The sequence below is a fragment of the Lithobates pipiens genome, unplaced genomic scaffold (assembly GCF_037356315.1).
Source record: "Lithobates pipiens isolate NorthernLeopardFrog02 unplaced genomic scaffold, aLitPip1_a1.2 Scaffold_19, whole genome shotgun sequence".
Classification (NCBI taxonomy): Eukaryota; Metazoa; Chordata; class Amphibia; order Anura; family Ranidae; genus Lithobates; species Lithobates pipiens.
In genome coordinates, this window is record NW_027507764.1 from 578,427,830 (window position 1) to 578,448,310 (window position 20,481).

The 20,481-nt window shown below is 43.4% G+C and overlaps 1 protein-coding gene across 1 annotated transcript in view; it reads right to left on the minus strand.

The window, feature by feature from the left end:
• Window positions 1-15,061: 15,061 nt before the first annotated feature.
• Window positions 15,062-20,481, minus strand: part of LOC143998115 (uncharacterized) — a 195,754-nt gene continuing 190,334 nt past the window's right edge. Inside the window, exon 28 of the mRNA XM_077493859.1 lies at window positions 15,062-16,486. Within this exon, the coding sequence (XP_077349985.1) occupies window positions 16,263-16,486 (224 nt within the window). The 3' untranslated portion in view covers window positions 15,062-16,262. The remainder of the gene's footprint in view (window positions 16,487-20,481) is intronic.

Sequence of the window (20,481 nt, forward strand, 5' to 3'; positions counted from 1 at the left end):
TACTAGGGGTGCAATGGATCAAAAAACTCACGGATCAGATCGTTCCTCGGATCAGAGTCACGGATTGAATAATTTTTCGGATCATTGAATTTGCAAAAACCTGTGAAAATTCCACCACCATATAGTCCCCATTGTAATATCCACAATCTCCCCCACTGTAATATTGGCTGAGCATGGCTGGGTACGGCTGAGCATGGTTGAGTACTGCAGAATATGGCTGGGTATGGCAGAGTATGGCTGGGTATGGTTGGGTATGGCAGGGTATGGCAGAGTATTGGCAGGGTATTGCTGGGTATTGGCAGGGTATAGCAGAGTAGGCTGTCAAAGAGCAGCGCTGTGGGCACTACAGATCCAGCCCACAGCGCTGCATCCATCTGATCTCTCCCCCTCCACTGTACAGATCAGTACAGAGAGGGGAGTGAGGAACCGGCGTCATGACATGTTTACAAGTGATCGCTCCGTCATTTGACAGAGCGATCATGTTGTAAACGGCCTGGGTGTAGAAAGATGGCCGCCGCTTCGGAGCTAGGCCGAAGCCGCGGTCTTTCCTAAGGCTTGTGCCGATCCGAGCGAGGTGACCTGTTCGGATCTCGGATCGGTGACGATCCCTTGCACCCTTACTGATTACTGTATAAATTACACCGTCAGGGAAAGGATTAACACTTCGGGGCAATCAAGGGGTTAATTCTTCCTTAGGGAGGTGTTTCCAACTGTGGGGGGAGGAGACTGACTGGGAGCACAGAGAGAGATCGCTGTTCCTGATCACTAGGAACAGACGATCACTCTATATTCCCCTGTCAGAACAGAGATCTGTTTGCTCACATTGACAGAGCAATCGCGGGTCGCCGGCAGACATTGCGGCCGCCGGCCACGTGTATCAGGTTCGGCGCGCCCCGCCTGCTAATGCTCTTAAAGCGGCCGACGCACACCTAGGCTGATTCGCGCAGCCGAGCCAACCTGCCGCAATATAATGACGGCGGCTGGTCGGCAAGCGGTTAATTAACAAAATAATGTTTTTGGGACAAAGCAACTCACAAAGTTATTCACAAGTGAAATGAAGGCTTTTTTTCCATGCAAAAAAATAAATAAATGAATCCATCAAAATAAACAAAAAAATTAAAAATAAAGTTTTTTTTTAATAAATGGTACCAAAATAAAAAAAATATTAAAAAAAGCTAAAGGGAAAAGGAAATGTAGGAAATCATGTCTATGAAAGCCAAAACATTTTTCTTCATTTTGAAAAAAAGTAGGGAATGGATAAGTCCCCATCAAATTCATCAGGCTTTCTGTCTTTTTTTCTTTTCTTTTTACTTTCAAAACCATGGTTGTCACTGAAATAGGTGTCATGCTTTGTACTCGAGAAAATGGTTTGAAGATGAATCTCCCCAGGGAGGACACAAGCAACCATAAAAACCTGACAGAAGTTTCCATATCTACATACTCCATCTACAGCTACAAAAAGTTCTGGTTTTACATGCGCTTTAAAGCCCCATTTCAGGCAGCAATGAAAAATGATCCTTCCACTCTTTTCATTGCAATGGTTAATTGTTTTATTGAGGTTAGAGATTCTCACCTGAAAAGTGTGGGGGGGGGGGGGGGGGGGCATTTGTATTCAGCCACCCTTTACTCCGATACCCCTAACTAAAATATAGTGGAACCAATTGCCACCAGGAGTCCCCTAATTAGTAAATAGAGTCCACCTATGTGTAATTTAATCTCAATATAAACACAACTGTTCTGTGAAGCCCTCAGAGGTTTGTTATAGAACCTTAGGCAACAAACAGCACCATGAAGGCCAAGGAACACACCAGACAGGTCAGGGATAAAGTTGTGGAGAAGTATAAAGCAGGGTTAGGTTATAAAAAAAATATCCCAAGCTTTGAACATCTCACGGAGCTCTGTTCAATCCATCATCCGAAAACGTAAAGATTATGGCACAACTACAAACCTACCAAGACATGGCCGTCCACCTAAACTGACAGGCCGGGTAAGAGAGCATTAATCAGAGAAGAAGCCAAGAGGTCCATGGTAACTCTGGAGGAGCTGCAGAGATCCACAGCTCAGGGGGGAGAATCTGTCCACAGGACAACTATTAGCCGTGTACTCCACAAATCTGCCCTTTATGGAAGAGTGGCAAGAAGAAAGACATTGTTAGAATCTTATAGAAAGCCATAAAAATTCCTGTTTTCAGTTTGCGAGAAGCCATGTGGGGGACACAGCAAACATGTGGAAGAAGGTGATCTGATCAGATGAGACCAAAATTGAACTTTTTGGCCTAAAAGCAAAATGCTATGTGTGGTGAAAAACTAACACTGCGCATTACCCTGAACACATCATCCCCACCGTGAAACATGTTGGTGGCAGCATCATGTTGTGGGGATGCTTTTCTTCAGCAAGGACAGGGAAGCTGGTCAGAGTTGATGGGGAGATGGATAGAGCCACATATAGGGCAATCTTAGACGAAAACATGTTAGAACAGCCTTGCTCAACACGAAGGAACCCTTGAAATAATTTTTCAACCCCGGGAAACCCTGCTAAAAATTACTATATCTATAACTCATGATACATTAGTGTGATGCTCAGTGGGAAAAATGCTCCTTACAACTGTGGTCATTGGGAAGAATTACTCCCTTACAGATAGCTAAAAAGATCAGTGGTGTCAGAGGGAACCTACCAATTTCTCAAGGAACCCCTAGCAACCTCGGGAGGAACCCTGGTTAAGAAACCCTGTGTTAGAGTCTGCAAAAGACTTGAGACTAGGCAAAGGTTCACCTTTCAACAGGACAATGACCCAAACATACAGCCAGAGCTGCAATGAAATGGTTTAGATCAAAGCATATTCAAAGTTCAGAGCTAAATCCAATAGAGAATCTGTGGCAAGACTTGAAAATTGCTGTTCATAGACACACTCCATCCAATCTGACAGCACTTGAGCTATTTTGCAAAGAAGAATGGGCAAAAATGTCCCTCTCTAGATGTGCAAAGCTGGTAGAGACATCCCCAAAAAGACTTGCAACTGTAATTGCAGAGAACAAGGTGGTTCTGCAAAGTTTTGACTCAGGGGTGTGGAATACAAATGCACACCACACTTTTCACATATTTATTTGGAAACCATTTATCATTTTCCTTCCACTCCATAATTATGTGTGTAGTGCCGACTCCTGAAGAGCACGCGCTATGTGTTTTTCAAATTTAAAGTTACACCTGAACTGCAGTTTGGTTTGGGTACAATTGTCTAAATTTGGACCTCAGCATCAGTCTGACTGGACTATGAGATGTTCAGCCTGGCCACAGGGGGCACTGTCTCTTCTGGCAGGCATGGAACTATGGTCTGGTTGAGTGTTTAAGTTACTCTCTTTCGGAGCCCGCCCAGTGGGAGTGGCGCTCTTGCTGTGCTTTCTGGGAGAGGGTATTTAAGATGCCGATGTCACGTGGTTTGGGGATCCGGTCCAGAAGGATGTACTGACTTCATGGTCCTGGTCCTCCTGACCAGCCCCCAGGAAGGTTATGGCCTGCGGTGCGGATCCACCCGATCTTGTTGTATCGGGGCTGGCTAGCCCGAGGCAAGGAAACTAAAGGAGGATTCTGAGGTGTTTGGGTGCCGTCTCCGGTTTGGGAGAGACCCAGTGACTTCATGCTATCCAGGAGAGGACTCTTCAGAAGAAGGCCACGTATGGGTTGGTTCTTAGCAAGAGCCTGGAGGAGCTGAAGTACCCAAGAGAATCCGGTCTTGTGGATATCGCCAAGCTGGCTGAAAGATCCAGGTATCACACGAGTGTTCTTCAAGCTTAGTTTTCCTACGTGTTCTACAACAACGTCTGTGGCAGAGATTTAATCTTGTATGTTCTACAACAATGTCTGTGGCAGAGACTTGTTCCTGAGTAAGCATCATGTTGGCTGCTCGGCCTTGTGAGAGAGGGACTATCCAACTTGAGTGATCATCCAGTTGTGAATGGCTATTCTCTGGATGCAGTCAAAGTAAGCAAGTTCTTCAACATTGACTTTGACACTAAGAGTACCTGAACTTCCTTTCCAACTCTCTGATCCCATTTTAAGAGACCGTTCATTGTCTACGTTTTTTTGCCAATAAAATCCATTTAAGTGGATCTGTCGTCAGTCTCTCAAGTTACTGGGCCATCTACCACGGGACACCCCTAGACGTGAATTGAGGAAAAAGAAGGTAACGGTAAGCCCAAATCTAACCAGCAGCTCCTTCGGGGGTTAGTGCTACATGTGCCACTTTGTGTTGGTCTCTCACATAAAATCCCAATAAAATACATTCACTTTTTTGGTTGTAACATGACAAAATGTGGAAAATGTCAAGGGGTATGAATACTTTTTCAAAGCACTGTACACTCACACATTAAAAGTATGGAAATGGAAAAACGGAAAATTGTATACTCACCTTTCCGTAATTTTCCTTTCCTGGCGCATCCTCATGGCAGCACACACACTGGGTTGTGACTCCGCCTCCACAACCTGACAGGATTGGTTAACTATACATTTTCAAGAGAGACACCTCGCTTCATTCTCTGTATCTATTATCTAAGAACGGGCGGGCTTCTGTGTGCTGCCATGAAGATGCGTCAGGAAAGGAAAACTACGGAAAGGTGAGTATACAATTTTCCGTTTTCCTGACGCCTTCATGGCAGCACACACTGGGAAATAACTCGTCAGTTGGGTGGGTGCAAGAAAATAATGTAATGTAAATAATATACAGGGAGAGAAAATAATAATAGAAAAAAGGCAGCCTTCTGTGCAGAGCAGTGACCAGAGAGTCACTGACAAATAATCTTGGGCTTTTAAATCTGCCGCCGCGGTCGCAGCAGAAGTGATGCCCTCGTGCATGCGCAGAAGGGGCCAGATCGTACCCGCCCCATCTTAGGCTCTGACCGGCATGTGCAAAGCGAGGAGAGAGACATGGTGGCCATGACAGCCCCAGACCCTGCGCTCGTGGGAAACCAAGGCTCTGTAAGCCTAATAGGAAAGAAAAAAGGTAAAAGAGATAGTACTAGGGCTGGATTAACGTAGGGGCTATTGGAGCTGCAGCTCCAGGCCCCTACCTCAATATAGGCCCAGCCACCCAAAAAGGACATGGAAAGCAATGGGTCAACGGGAAGAGATCTCCCCTGACGGGCCCTGCATTCCACATGCACCGCCTGGGCAGAGTGGTGGGATTGTTAATGGGCACTGCATGAGCAGTCCTAACAGAAGCCTGGGGCATGCCAATACAGGGCTCTTAAAGAAGTCTGGGGCTGCCATAGTGTTAGGCCTGCGAAGCTGCACTCTTTCAGCTCAGAGTGCACACCAATGCACGGCCCTTACAGAAACTTGGCAAGTCAAATGCCAGGCTTCCCTAGTGTTATGCCTGTGTGGCTGCTCACTTTTGAGTTTGGGCGCATGCCAGCACAGGCTCTTGGAAAGCAGAAGGGTGCCCAATAAAAGGCCCACCAAAATCCTCAGCACCAAGCACATGATGCTATTAATCCGGCCCTGAATAGTACCTGTGCAAGAATGATGATAGGAGACCACTGCGATAATTGATGCTTCTTTAGAGCTTACTAATGCCAGAAATTCCATTTCAGATGCCCCTGAGACCACCAGATTGGGGTTCCCTCCATAGAAGCTCCTTTAGAGACTGTACAGGAGGGACTTCCAAACAGGAGAGGCTTAAACCTGCTGGGGCGAATGCGGTAAGAGACTTGCGATGTCCATCCAATCTCTTCAGGTGAGGATAAAAAAGACAATGAAGTGAGGTGTCTCTCTTGAAAATGTATAGTTAACCAATCCTGTCAGGTTTTGGAGGCGGAGTCACAACCCAGTGTGTGTGCTGTCATGAAGGCGCCAGGAAACATATATTGAAATTTTCGAAGCCCTGGGTGGGGCTAAAGTCACTGTGCGGGAGTGTAGTTCTTGTGGAGTGGGTTAATGGAAACTGCAGTTGACTTTGTGACCCTGTAGCGGATGAGGATTCCAGGGGGGGGGGGGGGGGGCTCGGGATGTTCGATATTTGGGGTACTATTAGGAGCTGGAGGGCACTGTGGGGAGGCTGGGTGGCACTGTGGAGGCTGAGGACTTTCAGGGAGCCTGTGGGCACTATGGGAGTTTTGGGGTGGATTATGGAAGCTTGGAGGCATCATGGGAGGTTAAGGGATCTCCAGCTGGCTGAAAGCCCAGGAGAGGGGAGCATTGGGCCACAACCTGGTGGTTAAGAGCCACTGATTTAAGGGTAGGTGAAAAAGCAGTAATATTTACTTCCGGTGGTGGGGGTTGCCACTACAAAAGTAGTTTTTTAACCATCTTGGAGGTCAGCTTTAATTTGGGCTGATTAACATTAACTAAAAGTAAAGTTAGTATTTAAACAAAATATAACCTACAAGGTTTCTAGAAATGTTTGTGCACATAAAAGCACGGACAAAGTTATAACAAGGGGTCTTTCAAAAAGTTTCCGCACTTTTATATATATATATATATATATATACAGTGGTGTGAAAAAGTGTTTGCCCCCTTCCTCATTTCCTGTTCCTTTGCATGTTTGTCACACTTAAGTGTTTCGGAACATCAAACCAATTTAAACAATAGTCAAGGACAACACAAGTAAACACAAAATGCAATTTGTAAATGAAGGTGTTTATTATTAAAGGTGAAAAAAAATCCAAACCATCATGGCCTTGTGTGAAAAAGTGATTGCCCCCCTTGTTAAAACATACTATAACTGTGGTTGTCCACACCTGAGTTCAATTTCTCTAGCCACACCCAGGCCTGATTATTGCCACACCTGTTCACAATCAAGGCATCACTTAAATAGGAGCTGCTTGACACAGTAAGGTCCACCAGAAGATCCTTAAAAGCTACACATCATGCCGAGACCCAAAGGAATTCAGGAACAATTGAGAAAGAAAGTAATTGAGATCTATCAGTCTGGAAAGGGTTATAAAGCCATTTCCAAAGCTTTGGGAATCCAGCGAACCACAGTGAGAGCCATGATCCACAAATGGCGAAGACATGTAACAGTGGTGAACCTTCCCAGGAGTGGCCGGCCGCCCAAAATTACCCCAAGAGCGCAGCGACGACTCATCCAAGAGGTCACAAAAGACCCCACAACAACGTCCAAGGAACTGCAGGCCTCACTTGCCTCAGTTAAGGTCAGCGTTCATGCCTCCACCATCAGGAAAAGACTGGGCAAAAATGGCCTGCATGGCAGAGTTCCAAGGAGAAAACCACTGCTGAGCAAAAAGAACATCAAAGCTCGTCTCAATTTCTCCACAACACATCTTGATGATCCCCAAGACTTTTGGGACAACATTCTGTGGACCGATGAGACAAAAGTGGAACTCTTTGGAAGGTGTGTGTCCAAGTATATCTGGCGTAGAAGGAACACTGCATTTCATAAAAAGAACATTATACCAACAGTAAAATATGGTGGTGGTAGTGTGATGATCTGGGGCTGTTTTGCTGCTTCAGGACCTGGAAGACTTGCCGTGATAAAAGGAACTATGAATTCTGCTGTCTACCAAGAGATCCTGAAGGAGAATGTCTGACCATCTGTTTGTGTACTCAAGCTGAAACGAACTTGGGTTCTGCAGCAGGACAGTGATCCTAAACACACCAGCAAGTCCACCACCGAATGGCTGAAGAGAAACAAAATGAAGACTTTGGAGTGGCCTAGCCAAAGTCCTGACCTGAATCCTATTGAGATGTTGTGGTATGACCTTAAAAAGGCCGTTCATGCTCGAAAACCCTCTAATGTAACTGAATTAGGACAATTCTGCAAAGATGAGTGGGCCAAAATTCCTCCAGGATGCTGTAAAAGCCTCATTGCACGTTATCGCAAACGCTTGGTTGCAGTTGTTGCTGCTAAGGGTGGCCCAACCAGTTATTAGGTTTAGGGGGCAATCACTTTTTCACACAGGGCCATGATGGTTTGGATTTTTTTTCACCTTTAATAATAAACACCTTCATTTACAAATTGCATTTTGTGTTTACTTGTGTTGTCCTTGACTATTGTTTAAATTGGTTTGATGTTCCGAAACACTTAAGTGTGACAAACATGCAAAGGAACAGGAAATGAGGAAGGGGGCAAACACTTTTTCACACCACTGTATATATATAAAACTCAAAAAATGTGTGAAAACTTTTTGAAGAACCCTCGTATAATTTACTCATATGTACAAACCCTGACAGCACTCCTGAGATACAGAGCTGTTAACCAAGTCCCAGGAACGGCAGGAAGGAAGGACCCATTTTCTAAGATTTTCTAAGATTACGGTACTTTTTTTCTGTTACGCATAGCTCCCAACTGCCCCTGGTTTGGAACAAAGTCCCTCTGTCCCTCTTTGCTCCTCATTTGTCCCTCATTTTGGTCTGATCTAAATAGTTGTATATAAAATGCGCTATTTACCTTTCAAAGCATGTTTAACGGTACTAAACCTTTCATCCAACTTCTAAATTGCTGCATTTGTAAATTTAAAAAGCCAGTATAAAGGAATAGCGGTGGTAAAAAAAAAAAAAGCACTTGTGGGTTTAAAGGGGTTGTAAAGGTTTGTTTTTTATTTTCTAAATAGGTTCCTTTCAGCCAGTGCATTGTTGGTTCACTTACCTTTTCCTTCGATTTCCCTTATAAATGTTTTTTTTCTTTGTTTTCTTTGTCTGAATTTCTCACTTCCTGTTCCTCCTCAGTAATCTGTTCAGTAAGCTGTTCTGGCTGACTAACCACCAGCTCGGATGATGGTGAGAAGTTTACTGAGGAGAAACAGGAAGTGAGCTATTCAGACAAAGAAAAAAAACATTTAGAAGGGAAATCGAAGGAAAAGGTAAGTGAACCAACAATGCACTAGCTTAAAGGAACCTATGTAGAAAATAAAAAATGAACCTTTACAACCCCTTTAACTAATCATTTTTTTTTGTATAATTCTCCTTTAAGGGGGTGTGGCAGGGGGTGTGTCCAATGCCTCTACATACTTTTGCTAATAAGTGTCCCTCGTTCCCGTCTCAAAAAGTCGAGAGGTGTGCCTGTTACATCCATGATTTGTAAGGGGTTAAAGCATTAAAAGGGAGACATTTAATGTATTTTTAGTGAGTAGTACGCATCTACAGTTTTATTATAAAGTTTATTTGAAATTATTTCATGACAACTATTTTTACATGTTGGCTGTATATTTTTGCAATTGAATTTTACAAACAGTTGTATTGATCATTTAACTAAATGTTGTTCCTAAAGAAGAACTATGATTAGACCAATTCATTGTATAGAAAATGTCTTCTTTTCCATCTGGTCTGGTCAGCATGTGTCGAGGAGCATTAGCAAGGCACAACCACTGTGCAGGATTACTAAGAAGGAAACAACTATGGTTCCCCCCATGGATATAAAACATATTTATATAAGCCATACCCCCCAAGAAAAGTTTTCAAATATGACTGCATAATAATAAATTATTTACATTAGCTATTTACATATTCCATAGTTTCATAGTTAGTAAGGTTGAATAAAGACACCAGTCCATCCAGTTCAATCTGAGTGAGTGTCTACCCCTATCCCTGTACATTGCACACTCACATTGATCCCTACCCTCAATGAGCCCACAATCCAAGGTCTCCATTCATTTACTAGGGCCAATTTTGGACGGAAGCCAATTAATCTACCTGCATGTCTTTGGATTGTGGGAGGAAACCGGAGTACCCGGAGGAAACCCACACAGGCACAGGGAGAACATGCAAACTCCAGGCAGGTGGTGTCGTGGTTGGGATTTGAACCAGCGGCCCTACTTACTGCTAGGTGAGAGTGCTAACCTCTACACCACTGTGTTCCCTTTAAAGAAAACCTGCACCGAGAGAAAAATGGGGACTGCCATTATTCAGTTCTCCTTCTGGTTGTCATGTTGGCCGTCTGGGTTTAATGCATGCTTAGTCACTGACCTGGAAGATGTTGAAGACTTAGGCGTTCAGACTTACTGGCTACACACTTTTTCCCGCTCAGCAAGGCCGAGCATTTTCAGAAGGTGTCAGCAATTTTTTTTTCAGTACAGGTTGTCTTGGAGTGAACCTACATTTGGCCATGCAAGGGAAACCAATAGTTTCAGATTAATGTACGAGCACCAGTTAAATAAGCTCAAATTTCCTTTACTCGCCTACCGCTCCATTCAGCTGGTGAAAGTTAAGGTAGAACTATAGGCAAGCTTTTTTTTTTCATTTTGCATAGAGTAATGGAGGGTTATAACCTCTGTCAGGTCCCCCCCCCCCCATCTGTGGCCCATTGAGGAGATTTACCTTCACTTCCTGTAACATAGCCAAAACAGGAAGTGAGAAGAAATCAATGCAAATTAGGGAATCTCTTGGGGATCACGAGAACTTGAGTCCATGTTAGAAGATTTCCCCTCTATTTTTTCTGGGGACAACCCAAATTCTGGGATATTCTTTTTCTTTCACTTTCAATGATAATGTTAAACAGGACAAATACAGAGGGTGAATCTCTTTAAAGGTGACACAGGCAGGAATAAAATTGTCTTTAGGTATACTTTAGGAATAGAAACTTTGTGTAAGTCATGACTTGGAGCTTACGTTGGATAAGGACTCTCTCCACCTTTATGTGCCGGCATTGGGTAGTAATGGGACCAATCATCAGCACTGTCAAGTAGGAGGGAAGAGAGTCTGTCACATGCTCTTCAAAACTCAGAAGTACTGGGTGGTTGGGGAACAAAGGGAAGGCAGGTAACCGATATGGCCAAAAGGTTGTGGGCATCTAACTATCACACCCATTATATGGGCAAAATTATGTGGAAATCCCTCCAAATGATTGAGTTCAGGTGCTTCCAATGAAGGGTTTCGTTATATCCAGAGCATTTTAAGACATTTTAGACAATTGTGCTCTTCCAACCTTGTGATAACGGTTTGGTGAAGACCCTTTTCTGTTCCAGCAGGACTGTGCTCTATGTAAAAAAATACATGATGTTTGGTTGGAGGAACTCCAACATCCTGCACAGAGCCCTGACCTCCAATCTACTAAACACTTTTGGGATGAATTGGAACACTGATTGTGCTCTTCCAACCTTGTGATAACGGTTTGGTGAAGACCCTTTTATGTTCCAGCAGGACTGTGCTCTATGTAAAAAAATACATGATGTATGGTTGGAGGAACTCCAACGTCCTGCACAGAGCCCTGACCTCAAATCTACTAAACACTTTTGGGATGAACTAGAACACTGATTGCTAGCCAGGTCTTCTCACCCAATGCCAGTACCTAACCTCACAAAATCTCTATTGACTGAATGGTCACAAATTCCCACAGACACAAAGAAGAAAGTTGTGGAAGGTCTCCCTTGAATTGTAGAGGTCATTGTGGCCATAATTGGTGGTCAACTAAATATTAAAGTGGACCTAAACTGTATCACCACAAATCAAAAACTCCATTTAATTAATTTTTAATATTCAAAGCAAACTCCCGCTTTCATCCATGTCTCCATACTTCATTTTGCTGGGAAATCACTTTGAAAAATGCCCTCATTTCTGGCCGTGGCCATCTTGAGTAAGGGCAGATGATTCATGTAGCATTTACTTCCTGGAATCCATCTGCCCTTGGATCAGGCATGCAAACGGGGGGTGTTCTTAACTGAGAAAACCCCTCCTCCTCTCCTGAAGACTCCTGGGATGTATTTCATAATTTGCCTAGGCCGGAAACCAGGAAGTAACTGAAGAAACATAATAAAAATAGTTTAAGAGAAGTATACTTTCCTATCTATTTACTAATGCTAACAGCGTAAGGATTAAAAATAGTCAATGTTGATTGAGAGAGTAAAGTTCCGATTTAAATCCCATGATATTGGAATGGGATGCCAAACAATCCCACATAGGTGTGACGATTAGATGTCACCAAACTTTCGACCATATAGTGTGTGTTCACATGGTGGGGACATCATTCAAATAAACCTGCTGATGTTCTGAATACGGGCAAACCACACCTTTACTTTAAAGAGGAAGTAAACCCTGATGAGTTTACTTCCTCTTTCATTCCCTGCAAAGGTAAAGCATAATGGACTACTATGCATCGCATAGTACTGCATTATGTGTCACTTACCTGACACAGGAGCCAGCGAAGTCACCGCTGTCCCCTGTAGTCCGGCGCATCCATCTTCTCGGTGGGTCTCGCTGCTCCGCCGCTGTCATTCGGTGAAGCCGCGATGACGTCACTCCCGTGCATGCGCACGGGAGCTGCCACTCGCGGCATATCGCCGTTGACCCTAGACAGCGGTGCCTGTCTTTTGGCAAATATCTCTTAAACCGTGTCAGTTTAGGAGATATTTCTTGGACCTACAGGTAAGCCTTAATCTAGGCTTACCTGTAGGTCAAAGTTGGTTGTGAGGCCGCGTACACACGGGCGGACTGTTCGCTCAACTTTGTCCGCTGAACAGTGTTTCAGCGGACAGTCCGCTCGTGTGTGGGCTTCAGCGGACAGTTTCAGCGGACAGCTTGACGAACAAAGTTTTTCGGAAATCCCGAAAAACTGTCCGCTGAAACTTGGTTTGAGCGGACAGTCCGCCCGTGTGTAGGCTAGTTCGTCAAACTAAGTCTCGCGCATACTCAGAAAGAATTTACACGCCGAAGGTTGCATTGCAGTGTATAGGACGTCGTTTTCTAGTCCCGTCGTACGTGCCGTTCACGTCATCGCGCACGGTTTCAGCGGACTGTTCGTTCGTCGTGTGTGGGCAAGTCCGTCCATGCTAATTTTGAGCGGACTGTCCGCTGAAACTGTTTGACGAACAAAGTTGAGCGAACAGTCCGCCCGTGTGTACGCGGCCTAAGGGTTTACAACCACTTTAAAGGAACTTGTCAGCATAGCCGTATGTCTGAGAAACCCATTACAAAAAACACTATTTTCACATAATGCTCATATTTACATCTATGATTCAACACAAAAAAACTCAGTTTTGCTCTGGATATGAAGGTTTTGTCCTTCACATGTTGGAGAACTCCATCTCACAGCCAAATCAAATATTCTTGTTTATTGATTTAACTAGCCACAATATGACAACGCTGGTAATCAAGTCGAAACACTTGGCTCGGGTAGTATCATGTTCCTGAACAGTTCATGGGCTTCCTCTCATATTACCCACAGTGATGTCACTACGCCTTTACTCGGGGAGCAATGTGCTATTGGCTGATGAGTAACATTCCATCTGGAGTTGAAGGGATGCTAGAAGCAATGCTTTTCTATGAGACAAACTGATAATGGGGCGAAAGTGATTCCCACTCTCCTACTGCTCAGAAGTCTGCTGTGAAACGTTATGTTTGGGAGGAGTGGGGAAGAGTTGGGCCCTTTCATACTTATAAGTAGGGATGAGCTTCGAGTTCGAGTCGAACTCATGTTCGACTCGAACATTGCCTGTTCACCTGTTCGGTGAACTGTGAACAATTTGGGGTGTTTTGCGGCAAATTCGAAAAGCCGCAGAACACTCTGTACAAGTCTATGGGAGAAATCTAAAGTGCTAATTTTAAAGGCTAATATGCAAGTTACTGTCCTAAAAAGTGTTTGGGGACCCGGGTCCTGCCCCAGGGGACATGGATCAATGCAAAAAAAAGTTTTAAAAACTGACGTTTTTTCAGGAGCAGTGATTTTAATAATGATTATTTAAAACAATAAAAGTGTAATATTCCTTTAAATTTCGTACCTGGGGGGTGTCTATAGTATGCCTGTAAAGGGGCGCATGTTTCCCGTGCTTAGAACTGTCCCTGCACAAAGTGTCATTTCTGCAGAAAAAAAGTCATTTAAAATCACTCGCGGCTATAATGAATAGTCGGCTCCCGTAATACAGAGAACACTCATTGAAAGTCATTGATAAAAAAAAAAAAAAGCATGGGGTTCCCCCAAATTCAATTGCCAGGCCCTTCAGGTCTGGTGTGGATATTAAGGGGAACCCCGCATCAAATTAAAAAAAAAAATTGACGTGGGGTTCCCCCTTAATATCCATACCAGACCTGAAGGGGTGGTAACCCACTCTTGCTATCCAGCGATGGATGATCATCTCTCCGGGGTCCAGCGATGGCTGATCTGATCCAGTGACGGGTGATTTCTCAGACAGAGGAAGCATGGATAGACTGCGCTGGACTGAGAAATCACCCGTCGCTGGATCAGATCAGCCATCCCTAGACCCCGGAGAGATGATCATCTGTCGCTGGATAGCAAGAGTGGATTACCACCGCTGGAATCTCTTTATTTTTTTTATTTTTAATAAAGGAATTTTTCAAAAGTGTGTTTGTCTCATTTAACTATTTTTTACACTTTCTTTGTGATATGGTAGGGGTACTTTTATAACCCCTTACCATTTCAAACAGGGGGGGCAGAATCTGGGGGTCCCCTTGTTAAAGGTGGCTTCCAGATTCTGATAAGCCCCCCGCCCGCAGACCCCCACAACCACCAGCCAGGGCTGTGGGGATGAGGCCCTTGTCCCCATCAACATGGGGACATGGTGCTTTGGGGGGGACCCCAAAGCATCCTCCCAATGTTGAGGGCATGTGGCCTGGTACGGTTCAGGAGGGGGGCACTCTCTCATCCCCCCCTCTTTTCCTGCGGCCTGCCAGGTTGCGTGCTCGGATAAAGGGTCTGGTATGGATTTTTAGGGGGACCCCCACGTCAATTTTTTTTTATTTGACGCGGGGTTCCCCTTAATATCCATACCAGACCTGAAGGGCCTGGTAATTGAATTTGGGGGAACCCCACGCTTTTTTTTTTTATCAATGACTTTCAATGAGTGTTCTCTGTATTACGGGAGCCGACAATTCATTATAGCCGCAAGTGATTTTAAATGACTTTTTTTTCTGCAGAAATGACACTTTGTGCAGGGACAGTTCTAAGCACGGGAAACATGCGCCCCTTCACAGGCATACTATAGACACCCCCCAGGTACGAAATTTTATATTACACTTTTATTGTTTCACTTTAATCATTATTAAAATCACTGCTCCTGAAAAAACTGCCGTTTTTAAAACTTTTTTTGCATTGATCCATGTCCCCTGGGGCAGGACCCGGGTCCCCAAACACTTTTTAGGACAGTAACTTGCATATTAGCCTTTAAAATTAGCACTTTAGTTTGTGAACGTTCGAGTCCCATAGACTTTAATAGGGTTCTAAAGTTCACACGAAGTTTAGGTCTGTTCGCAAGTTCTGGTGCAAACCGAACCGGAGGGTGTTCGGCTCATCCTTACTTATAAGTGTGTAGCATTGGGCACTTTTTGGGTGATTGGAGGCACGTATGTGTATTTTTAAAGAACAACTTCACTTTTAGTGAAGTTGTCGATTAAATAAACCAGGGTTGTCCAACCTTTTGACCTTCCTGGGTCACATTGGAAGAAGAGGACCTGTTTTATTATAAAAGTAAAAAAGAGAACAACAAAAAAACAAGTCCGATATTTGACAGGGTTTTTGATAAACAAAACGCATCAATATCTGCTTGGATGGATGGAGTAGCAATTTTCAGTTAAATTCTAAAGGTGCTCATCAGATATTTTGGTTGTAATTTTGCCATTCCTGTTCTTCATCCTTGAACAAAGTTGCTCACAAATATAAGTGCTGCTATAAACTGATGACCTGAATACATGATGAATGAATCATGATGTGATTGCGAAGAGTGGGAGATTTTTCTTTGGGAAGATAAAACGTAAAAAAGCCCAGTTACGAGACACTGCCAATTTTTTGTTTGGCTGCATATGTTCACTAAGTGTGAACACATTTTTACAAAAAAATTCCTCCAAAAAAAAATTGATTTTTTTTAAGTTTACGATTTTATGGCATGTGGCCCAGCCATCTTGGGCCACATGCAGCCTGTGGGCCACAGGTTGGACACCCCTGAAATAAACCTTTCGTCCTCCTGATTGTAACTCATCTATCTATTCACTTCTATGGTCCTTGCATGGTGGATAGTTAGGTGCCACCATAGGTATGAACCATGAATAGGAAAAAAGGGGGCCACAACCAAGTGGGCAGAGGACTTTTCTTAGATGCAATGACTGTGCGGGACTGGGCAGTGCCACATTGTAAAGAACCCAGGAATTGGGATGAAGGATTTAAAGGGCAACTTCGAAATTAAGGAGTGGAGGTCGTTATAGTCATAAGCGGGATGTGGCGGCAACTGTATATTAATTCCAATGGTTCTATAAATGTTATGTCCAACAAGCTCATAGGTGTGATAGACTGGTGTCCACAAACCAAAAGTACCCCCCACCTGTCCCGATCATTGTGGGATAGTCTTTGTTTTTGCCTGTGGTGGGAAATGTCACTGGTTAGAGTACTCGAGCCATCCATTGTGGAGTTTCTTATTTGGCATGTGATGTGGCAGCAGTTTGCTGTTGACTTCTGTGATCTGAGGAACGCTTCTGTCGGGGGTGACACGATCTGTCTGTCCTTTTAGTGACAAGTATCTTGTGACCACAGAATGCCAGTTAATGATCTCATCCACATGTACTGGACCCGTAAATTGGTGATCCCGGTATATGCCACCTGAAAGGAAAAATACGAGGCCTTTAGATGATAGAGAAGAACTAATATTACAATATATCTAAGGCCAACGTTTAGGATACACAGTGCAAACTGTATGTCACACATCTATTATTCCCTGTGGACATCTCCACTCCAAGTTGTCTGAAGCCAAAAGTCTGAAGCTCAAAAATGTTCTGGAGCTTTTTTTTTTGTAGCTCTAATTGGGCAGATTTGCGTTTTTGATGCATTGTTATTACCATAGAAATAGATGGAAACATGTTATTTACGCGTTTTGTTGCAATTTTCTGCTCAAATGAAAAAAAAAAAAAAAATAATATATGAATAAATAAATGTAAAATAAATACACAAATGATTAAAATCATCATAAATAAGTAAAATGTATTAATAATATGTAATAATACAAGAATAATAATTAACTTATCATTATTAATAATAATAATAATAATAATAATAGTAATAATAATGTCTTTATTTATTTTGCATTTGGGTTAGGCCCCTTTCACACATGGCATGTCCATTTTGACGGACTCCCCTTGCTCAGCAGGGTATCGATCTGTTGATCCCCGCTAAGCAGGCGGATAACAGATCCGTCCCCGCTCACTGTGCCGAGACGAACCTGTCCCGCTCACCTCTTTGGGGAGATCAGATGAAAACAGATCCGCCTTTTCGTTTTCATCCGATTCCATCTGATCCGCCAGACGCATGGAAAATGGTGTTTCCGTCCGTCTGGATTTTCTGGGCAGGATCAGATCGTTGCTCCATAGAGGTGAATGGAGTGTTTCCATCAGGTCCGCCTAAAAAACGGACAGGCGGACCTGATCGGACAGCCCGTGGGAAAGGGGCCTTAGCCCTTGTACACACGGTTGGAGAATCAGTCGGAATGTGTCCTATCGGACCGTGTTGTCGGATAATCCAATTTTCCAACTTGGAAATATTTTCCGATAAACTGGTCCGATCGGACATACTCCGATCATGTGTAGAGAATTCCGATCGGACAAAGTGCCACGCATGCTCAGATCAAATTCCTACATCAAAGCTATTGGCTACTAGCCTGAACGTAGTCCCATCGTAACGAAATTACGTCATCACGTTCTGAAAGATCGGATTTTCCGACAACTTGGTCCGACCGTTTGTATGCAACAGTTTCGGACACAATCCGTCGGACAAAATTCAACGGATTTGGTTGGCAGAATGTCCGACCGTGTGAAAGGGGCCTTAGGGTGTTTATTTATTATTAGTAGTAGAAGTGGTAGTATTATACCCTAACAAAAATAAATAAATAATAACTAACACCAACCCTAACTTTACCTTAAAGAGGAAGTCAACTCTCCCACTCTGATCCTTCTTTTCATTTAGTCCATTATAATAAGTAATTATCAAAGTATAGCCACTGTAATCCAGCCCAAATGGCATATAACTTACTGTTTAAAGAAACTTTTAAAAACTTGTTTCCAGGGGTTAGGCAGCACCATCTTAAGTATTGTTTTCTGAGTCCACAGTGGAGTGTATTTCCGCCCTTACATTGAGCACTTCCTGTACTGTTAACCAAGCCTCCTTCTCAATCCAATGTTTCTATGGCAACCCTGCTTCCCTGTTCATAGCTGACTTGTTTTATTTCATAGTATTTACTTGTGCCGATTGTCTAATGTTTGTCTGTGTCAGTCTTATCAGCTTCAGCTGATAAGACTGCAGTAATGGCCTGGTTTACACTGCATGTGAGGTCACATGGTCACATGGGGGTGTAGAAGGAAGCTCTGAATGATTCTGCAGCCTCCTGGGATATCAGTGTTGTGCCGTAGGAAGTCCTGATAACAGATAGACAAGCACATAGAGAGTGTGCCGTAAATCAGGGGAGATCTGGGCATTCTGAGTGACATCATTCTAAAGTACAAAAAGGATTACAACAATCTAACAACTAAGGACAAACTAAGCAAGTAAGGAGATATCTACAAGCGGTGTTCATTAGGGTTTTTTATGCTGATTTACATGGGACAAAGTTGTTTTTTTTTTGTCTGGCACAATATAGAGTATAGGGTTTTTAGATCAGCTGTGCCCAGTCTCGCCAGAAAGAGTTAATCCAGCTCTGAGCAATCCTCATATCTTTTTTCAGTGAAATAAAACGGACAAACTGTGAAAACTTTGTCCGTTCTTCCCCCTTGCTGTGACAGATGATTTACATATCTCGTGGCACTAGCCTAAGACATGCATTATTTTTTATTTCCCGCCCCCACTCCTTTCTTCAGCAGCTCTGCAAGGATTGGCTGTTCCACACCTCAGCGTGATTTGGCATGCTGAAGTCATGTGGGGACTTTTCTGGGTTTTGACTGGATGTTAGTGATCATAGCAGAAGTTCAGTGTAATAAATACACAGGAGAAAATGCATATTGATAAGGGGAGTGTAGAGGTGGGCGGGGAGTCTACTGACATCACGACTCCACCCACCGAGCTCCGGACAACAGACCCACCCACAGAATCTGCAGTTTTTCGGGTCTGAGGGGAGACATTTGACAGGTAGGGATACATGCAGGAGACATATATATCCTTATAGATAACCAATATTGCAGTCGTTTAGAAAGGATGAGAGTGGGTTTACATCCACTTTAACCTAACCCCTTACCCTAACAAAATAAAAATAAATCAATAATAATAATAAATGAATAATAATGATAACAAAATACATTTTTAAAAAAGCTGAAAAACCTAGGAACAAATGATGCAACAGATGATAGTTTTCGCTATTGATTAATAAAAAAAAAGCCAAATCGTGCATATGAATGCGTAAAAAAAAAACACCAGAAAGACGCTACGCTCAGGTGTGAATTCAGCCTGAGGGTTTACATCCACTACTGCTACTAAGCAGAGGAAGTCTTAGCCCTTGTACACACGGTTGGACATTCCGACGGAAAATGTCCGATCGGACCGCGTTGTCGCATAATCCGACTGTGTGTGGGCTCCATCGGACTGTTTCCGTCAGAATATCCTATGGACAAAGTTTTAGAGCTGGGCTATAAAACTTTCCGACAACATGATCCGATCGGACTTTGTCCGATTGTGTGTAGAGAATTACGATCGGACAAAGTGTCACGCATGCTGAGATCAAATTCCTAGACCAAAGCTATTGGCTACTAGCCTGAACGTAGTCCCGTCCTAACGAAATAACGTCATCACGTTCTGAACGATCGGATTTTTCGACAACTTTGTCCGACCGTGTGTATGCAACACAAGTTTCGGACAAAATCAGTCGGACAAAATCCGACGGATTTTGTTGTCGGAATGTCCGACCGCGTGTACAAGGGCTTAGTCGTCAGCTTACGGCTAGCTTTGCATTATCTGCAGAGTTACAAACACCATACGGTTAAACGTCTTCTTTACTGCCTTTAAGAACTTCACTTTTGAGACTATACCGGTCTCTTCTTCACCATAAATTATGACAGAGTCTAAATTGACGTCAAAGCAGCACGAGAAATTACCCGTGTTAGCTGAGTTTGTGAGTTTTCCATATTAGTCCACTCTACCATGTTACATCTCCTGATAATAAACCAGTAAAGGTCAGGGTAACCTGACCGTGACATTGGAGATATTTACCGTCTCCTGCAGAGTCATGGAAATCTATAAGAGAGATCGTTGAAAGGGAACTTTCTATGAATTTATTGAATCACCATAGTGCAGTCTTAGCTCTTAGGTATAGGTGTGTGTATTGTTATTTACTTGTATTCTCTCCATGTCAGAACAGACATATGCCGCATGCAGGCTGACGTGTTCACTGCCTGAGCTCAGAGCTGAGAACCGACACTCTGGGGTTGTTTTACTAAAGGCAAATAGGTTGTTCACTTTGCAAAAAAAATGTGGTACTTTCAAGGGGGGGGGGGGGGGGGGTATTGCCTAAAGCATAGTGGATTTGGTGAAATTTTTAATTTGCAAATAATACCCAATCCCACGCTAGGAAAGTAAAGTTAACACAAAAAAAACAGCACTTTTGCTTGCACATGATTGGA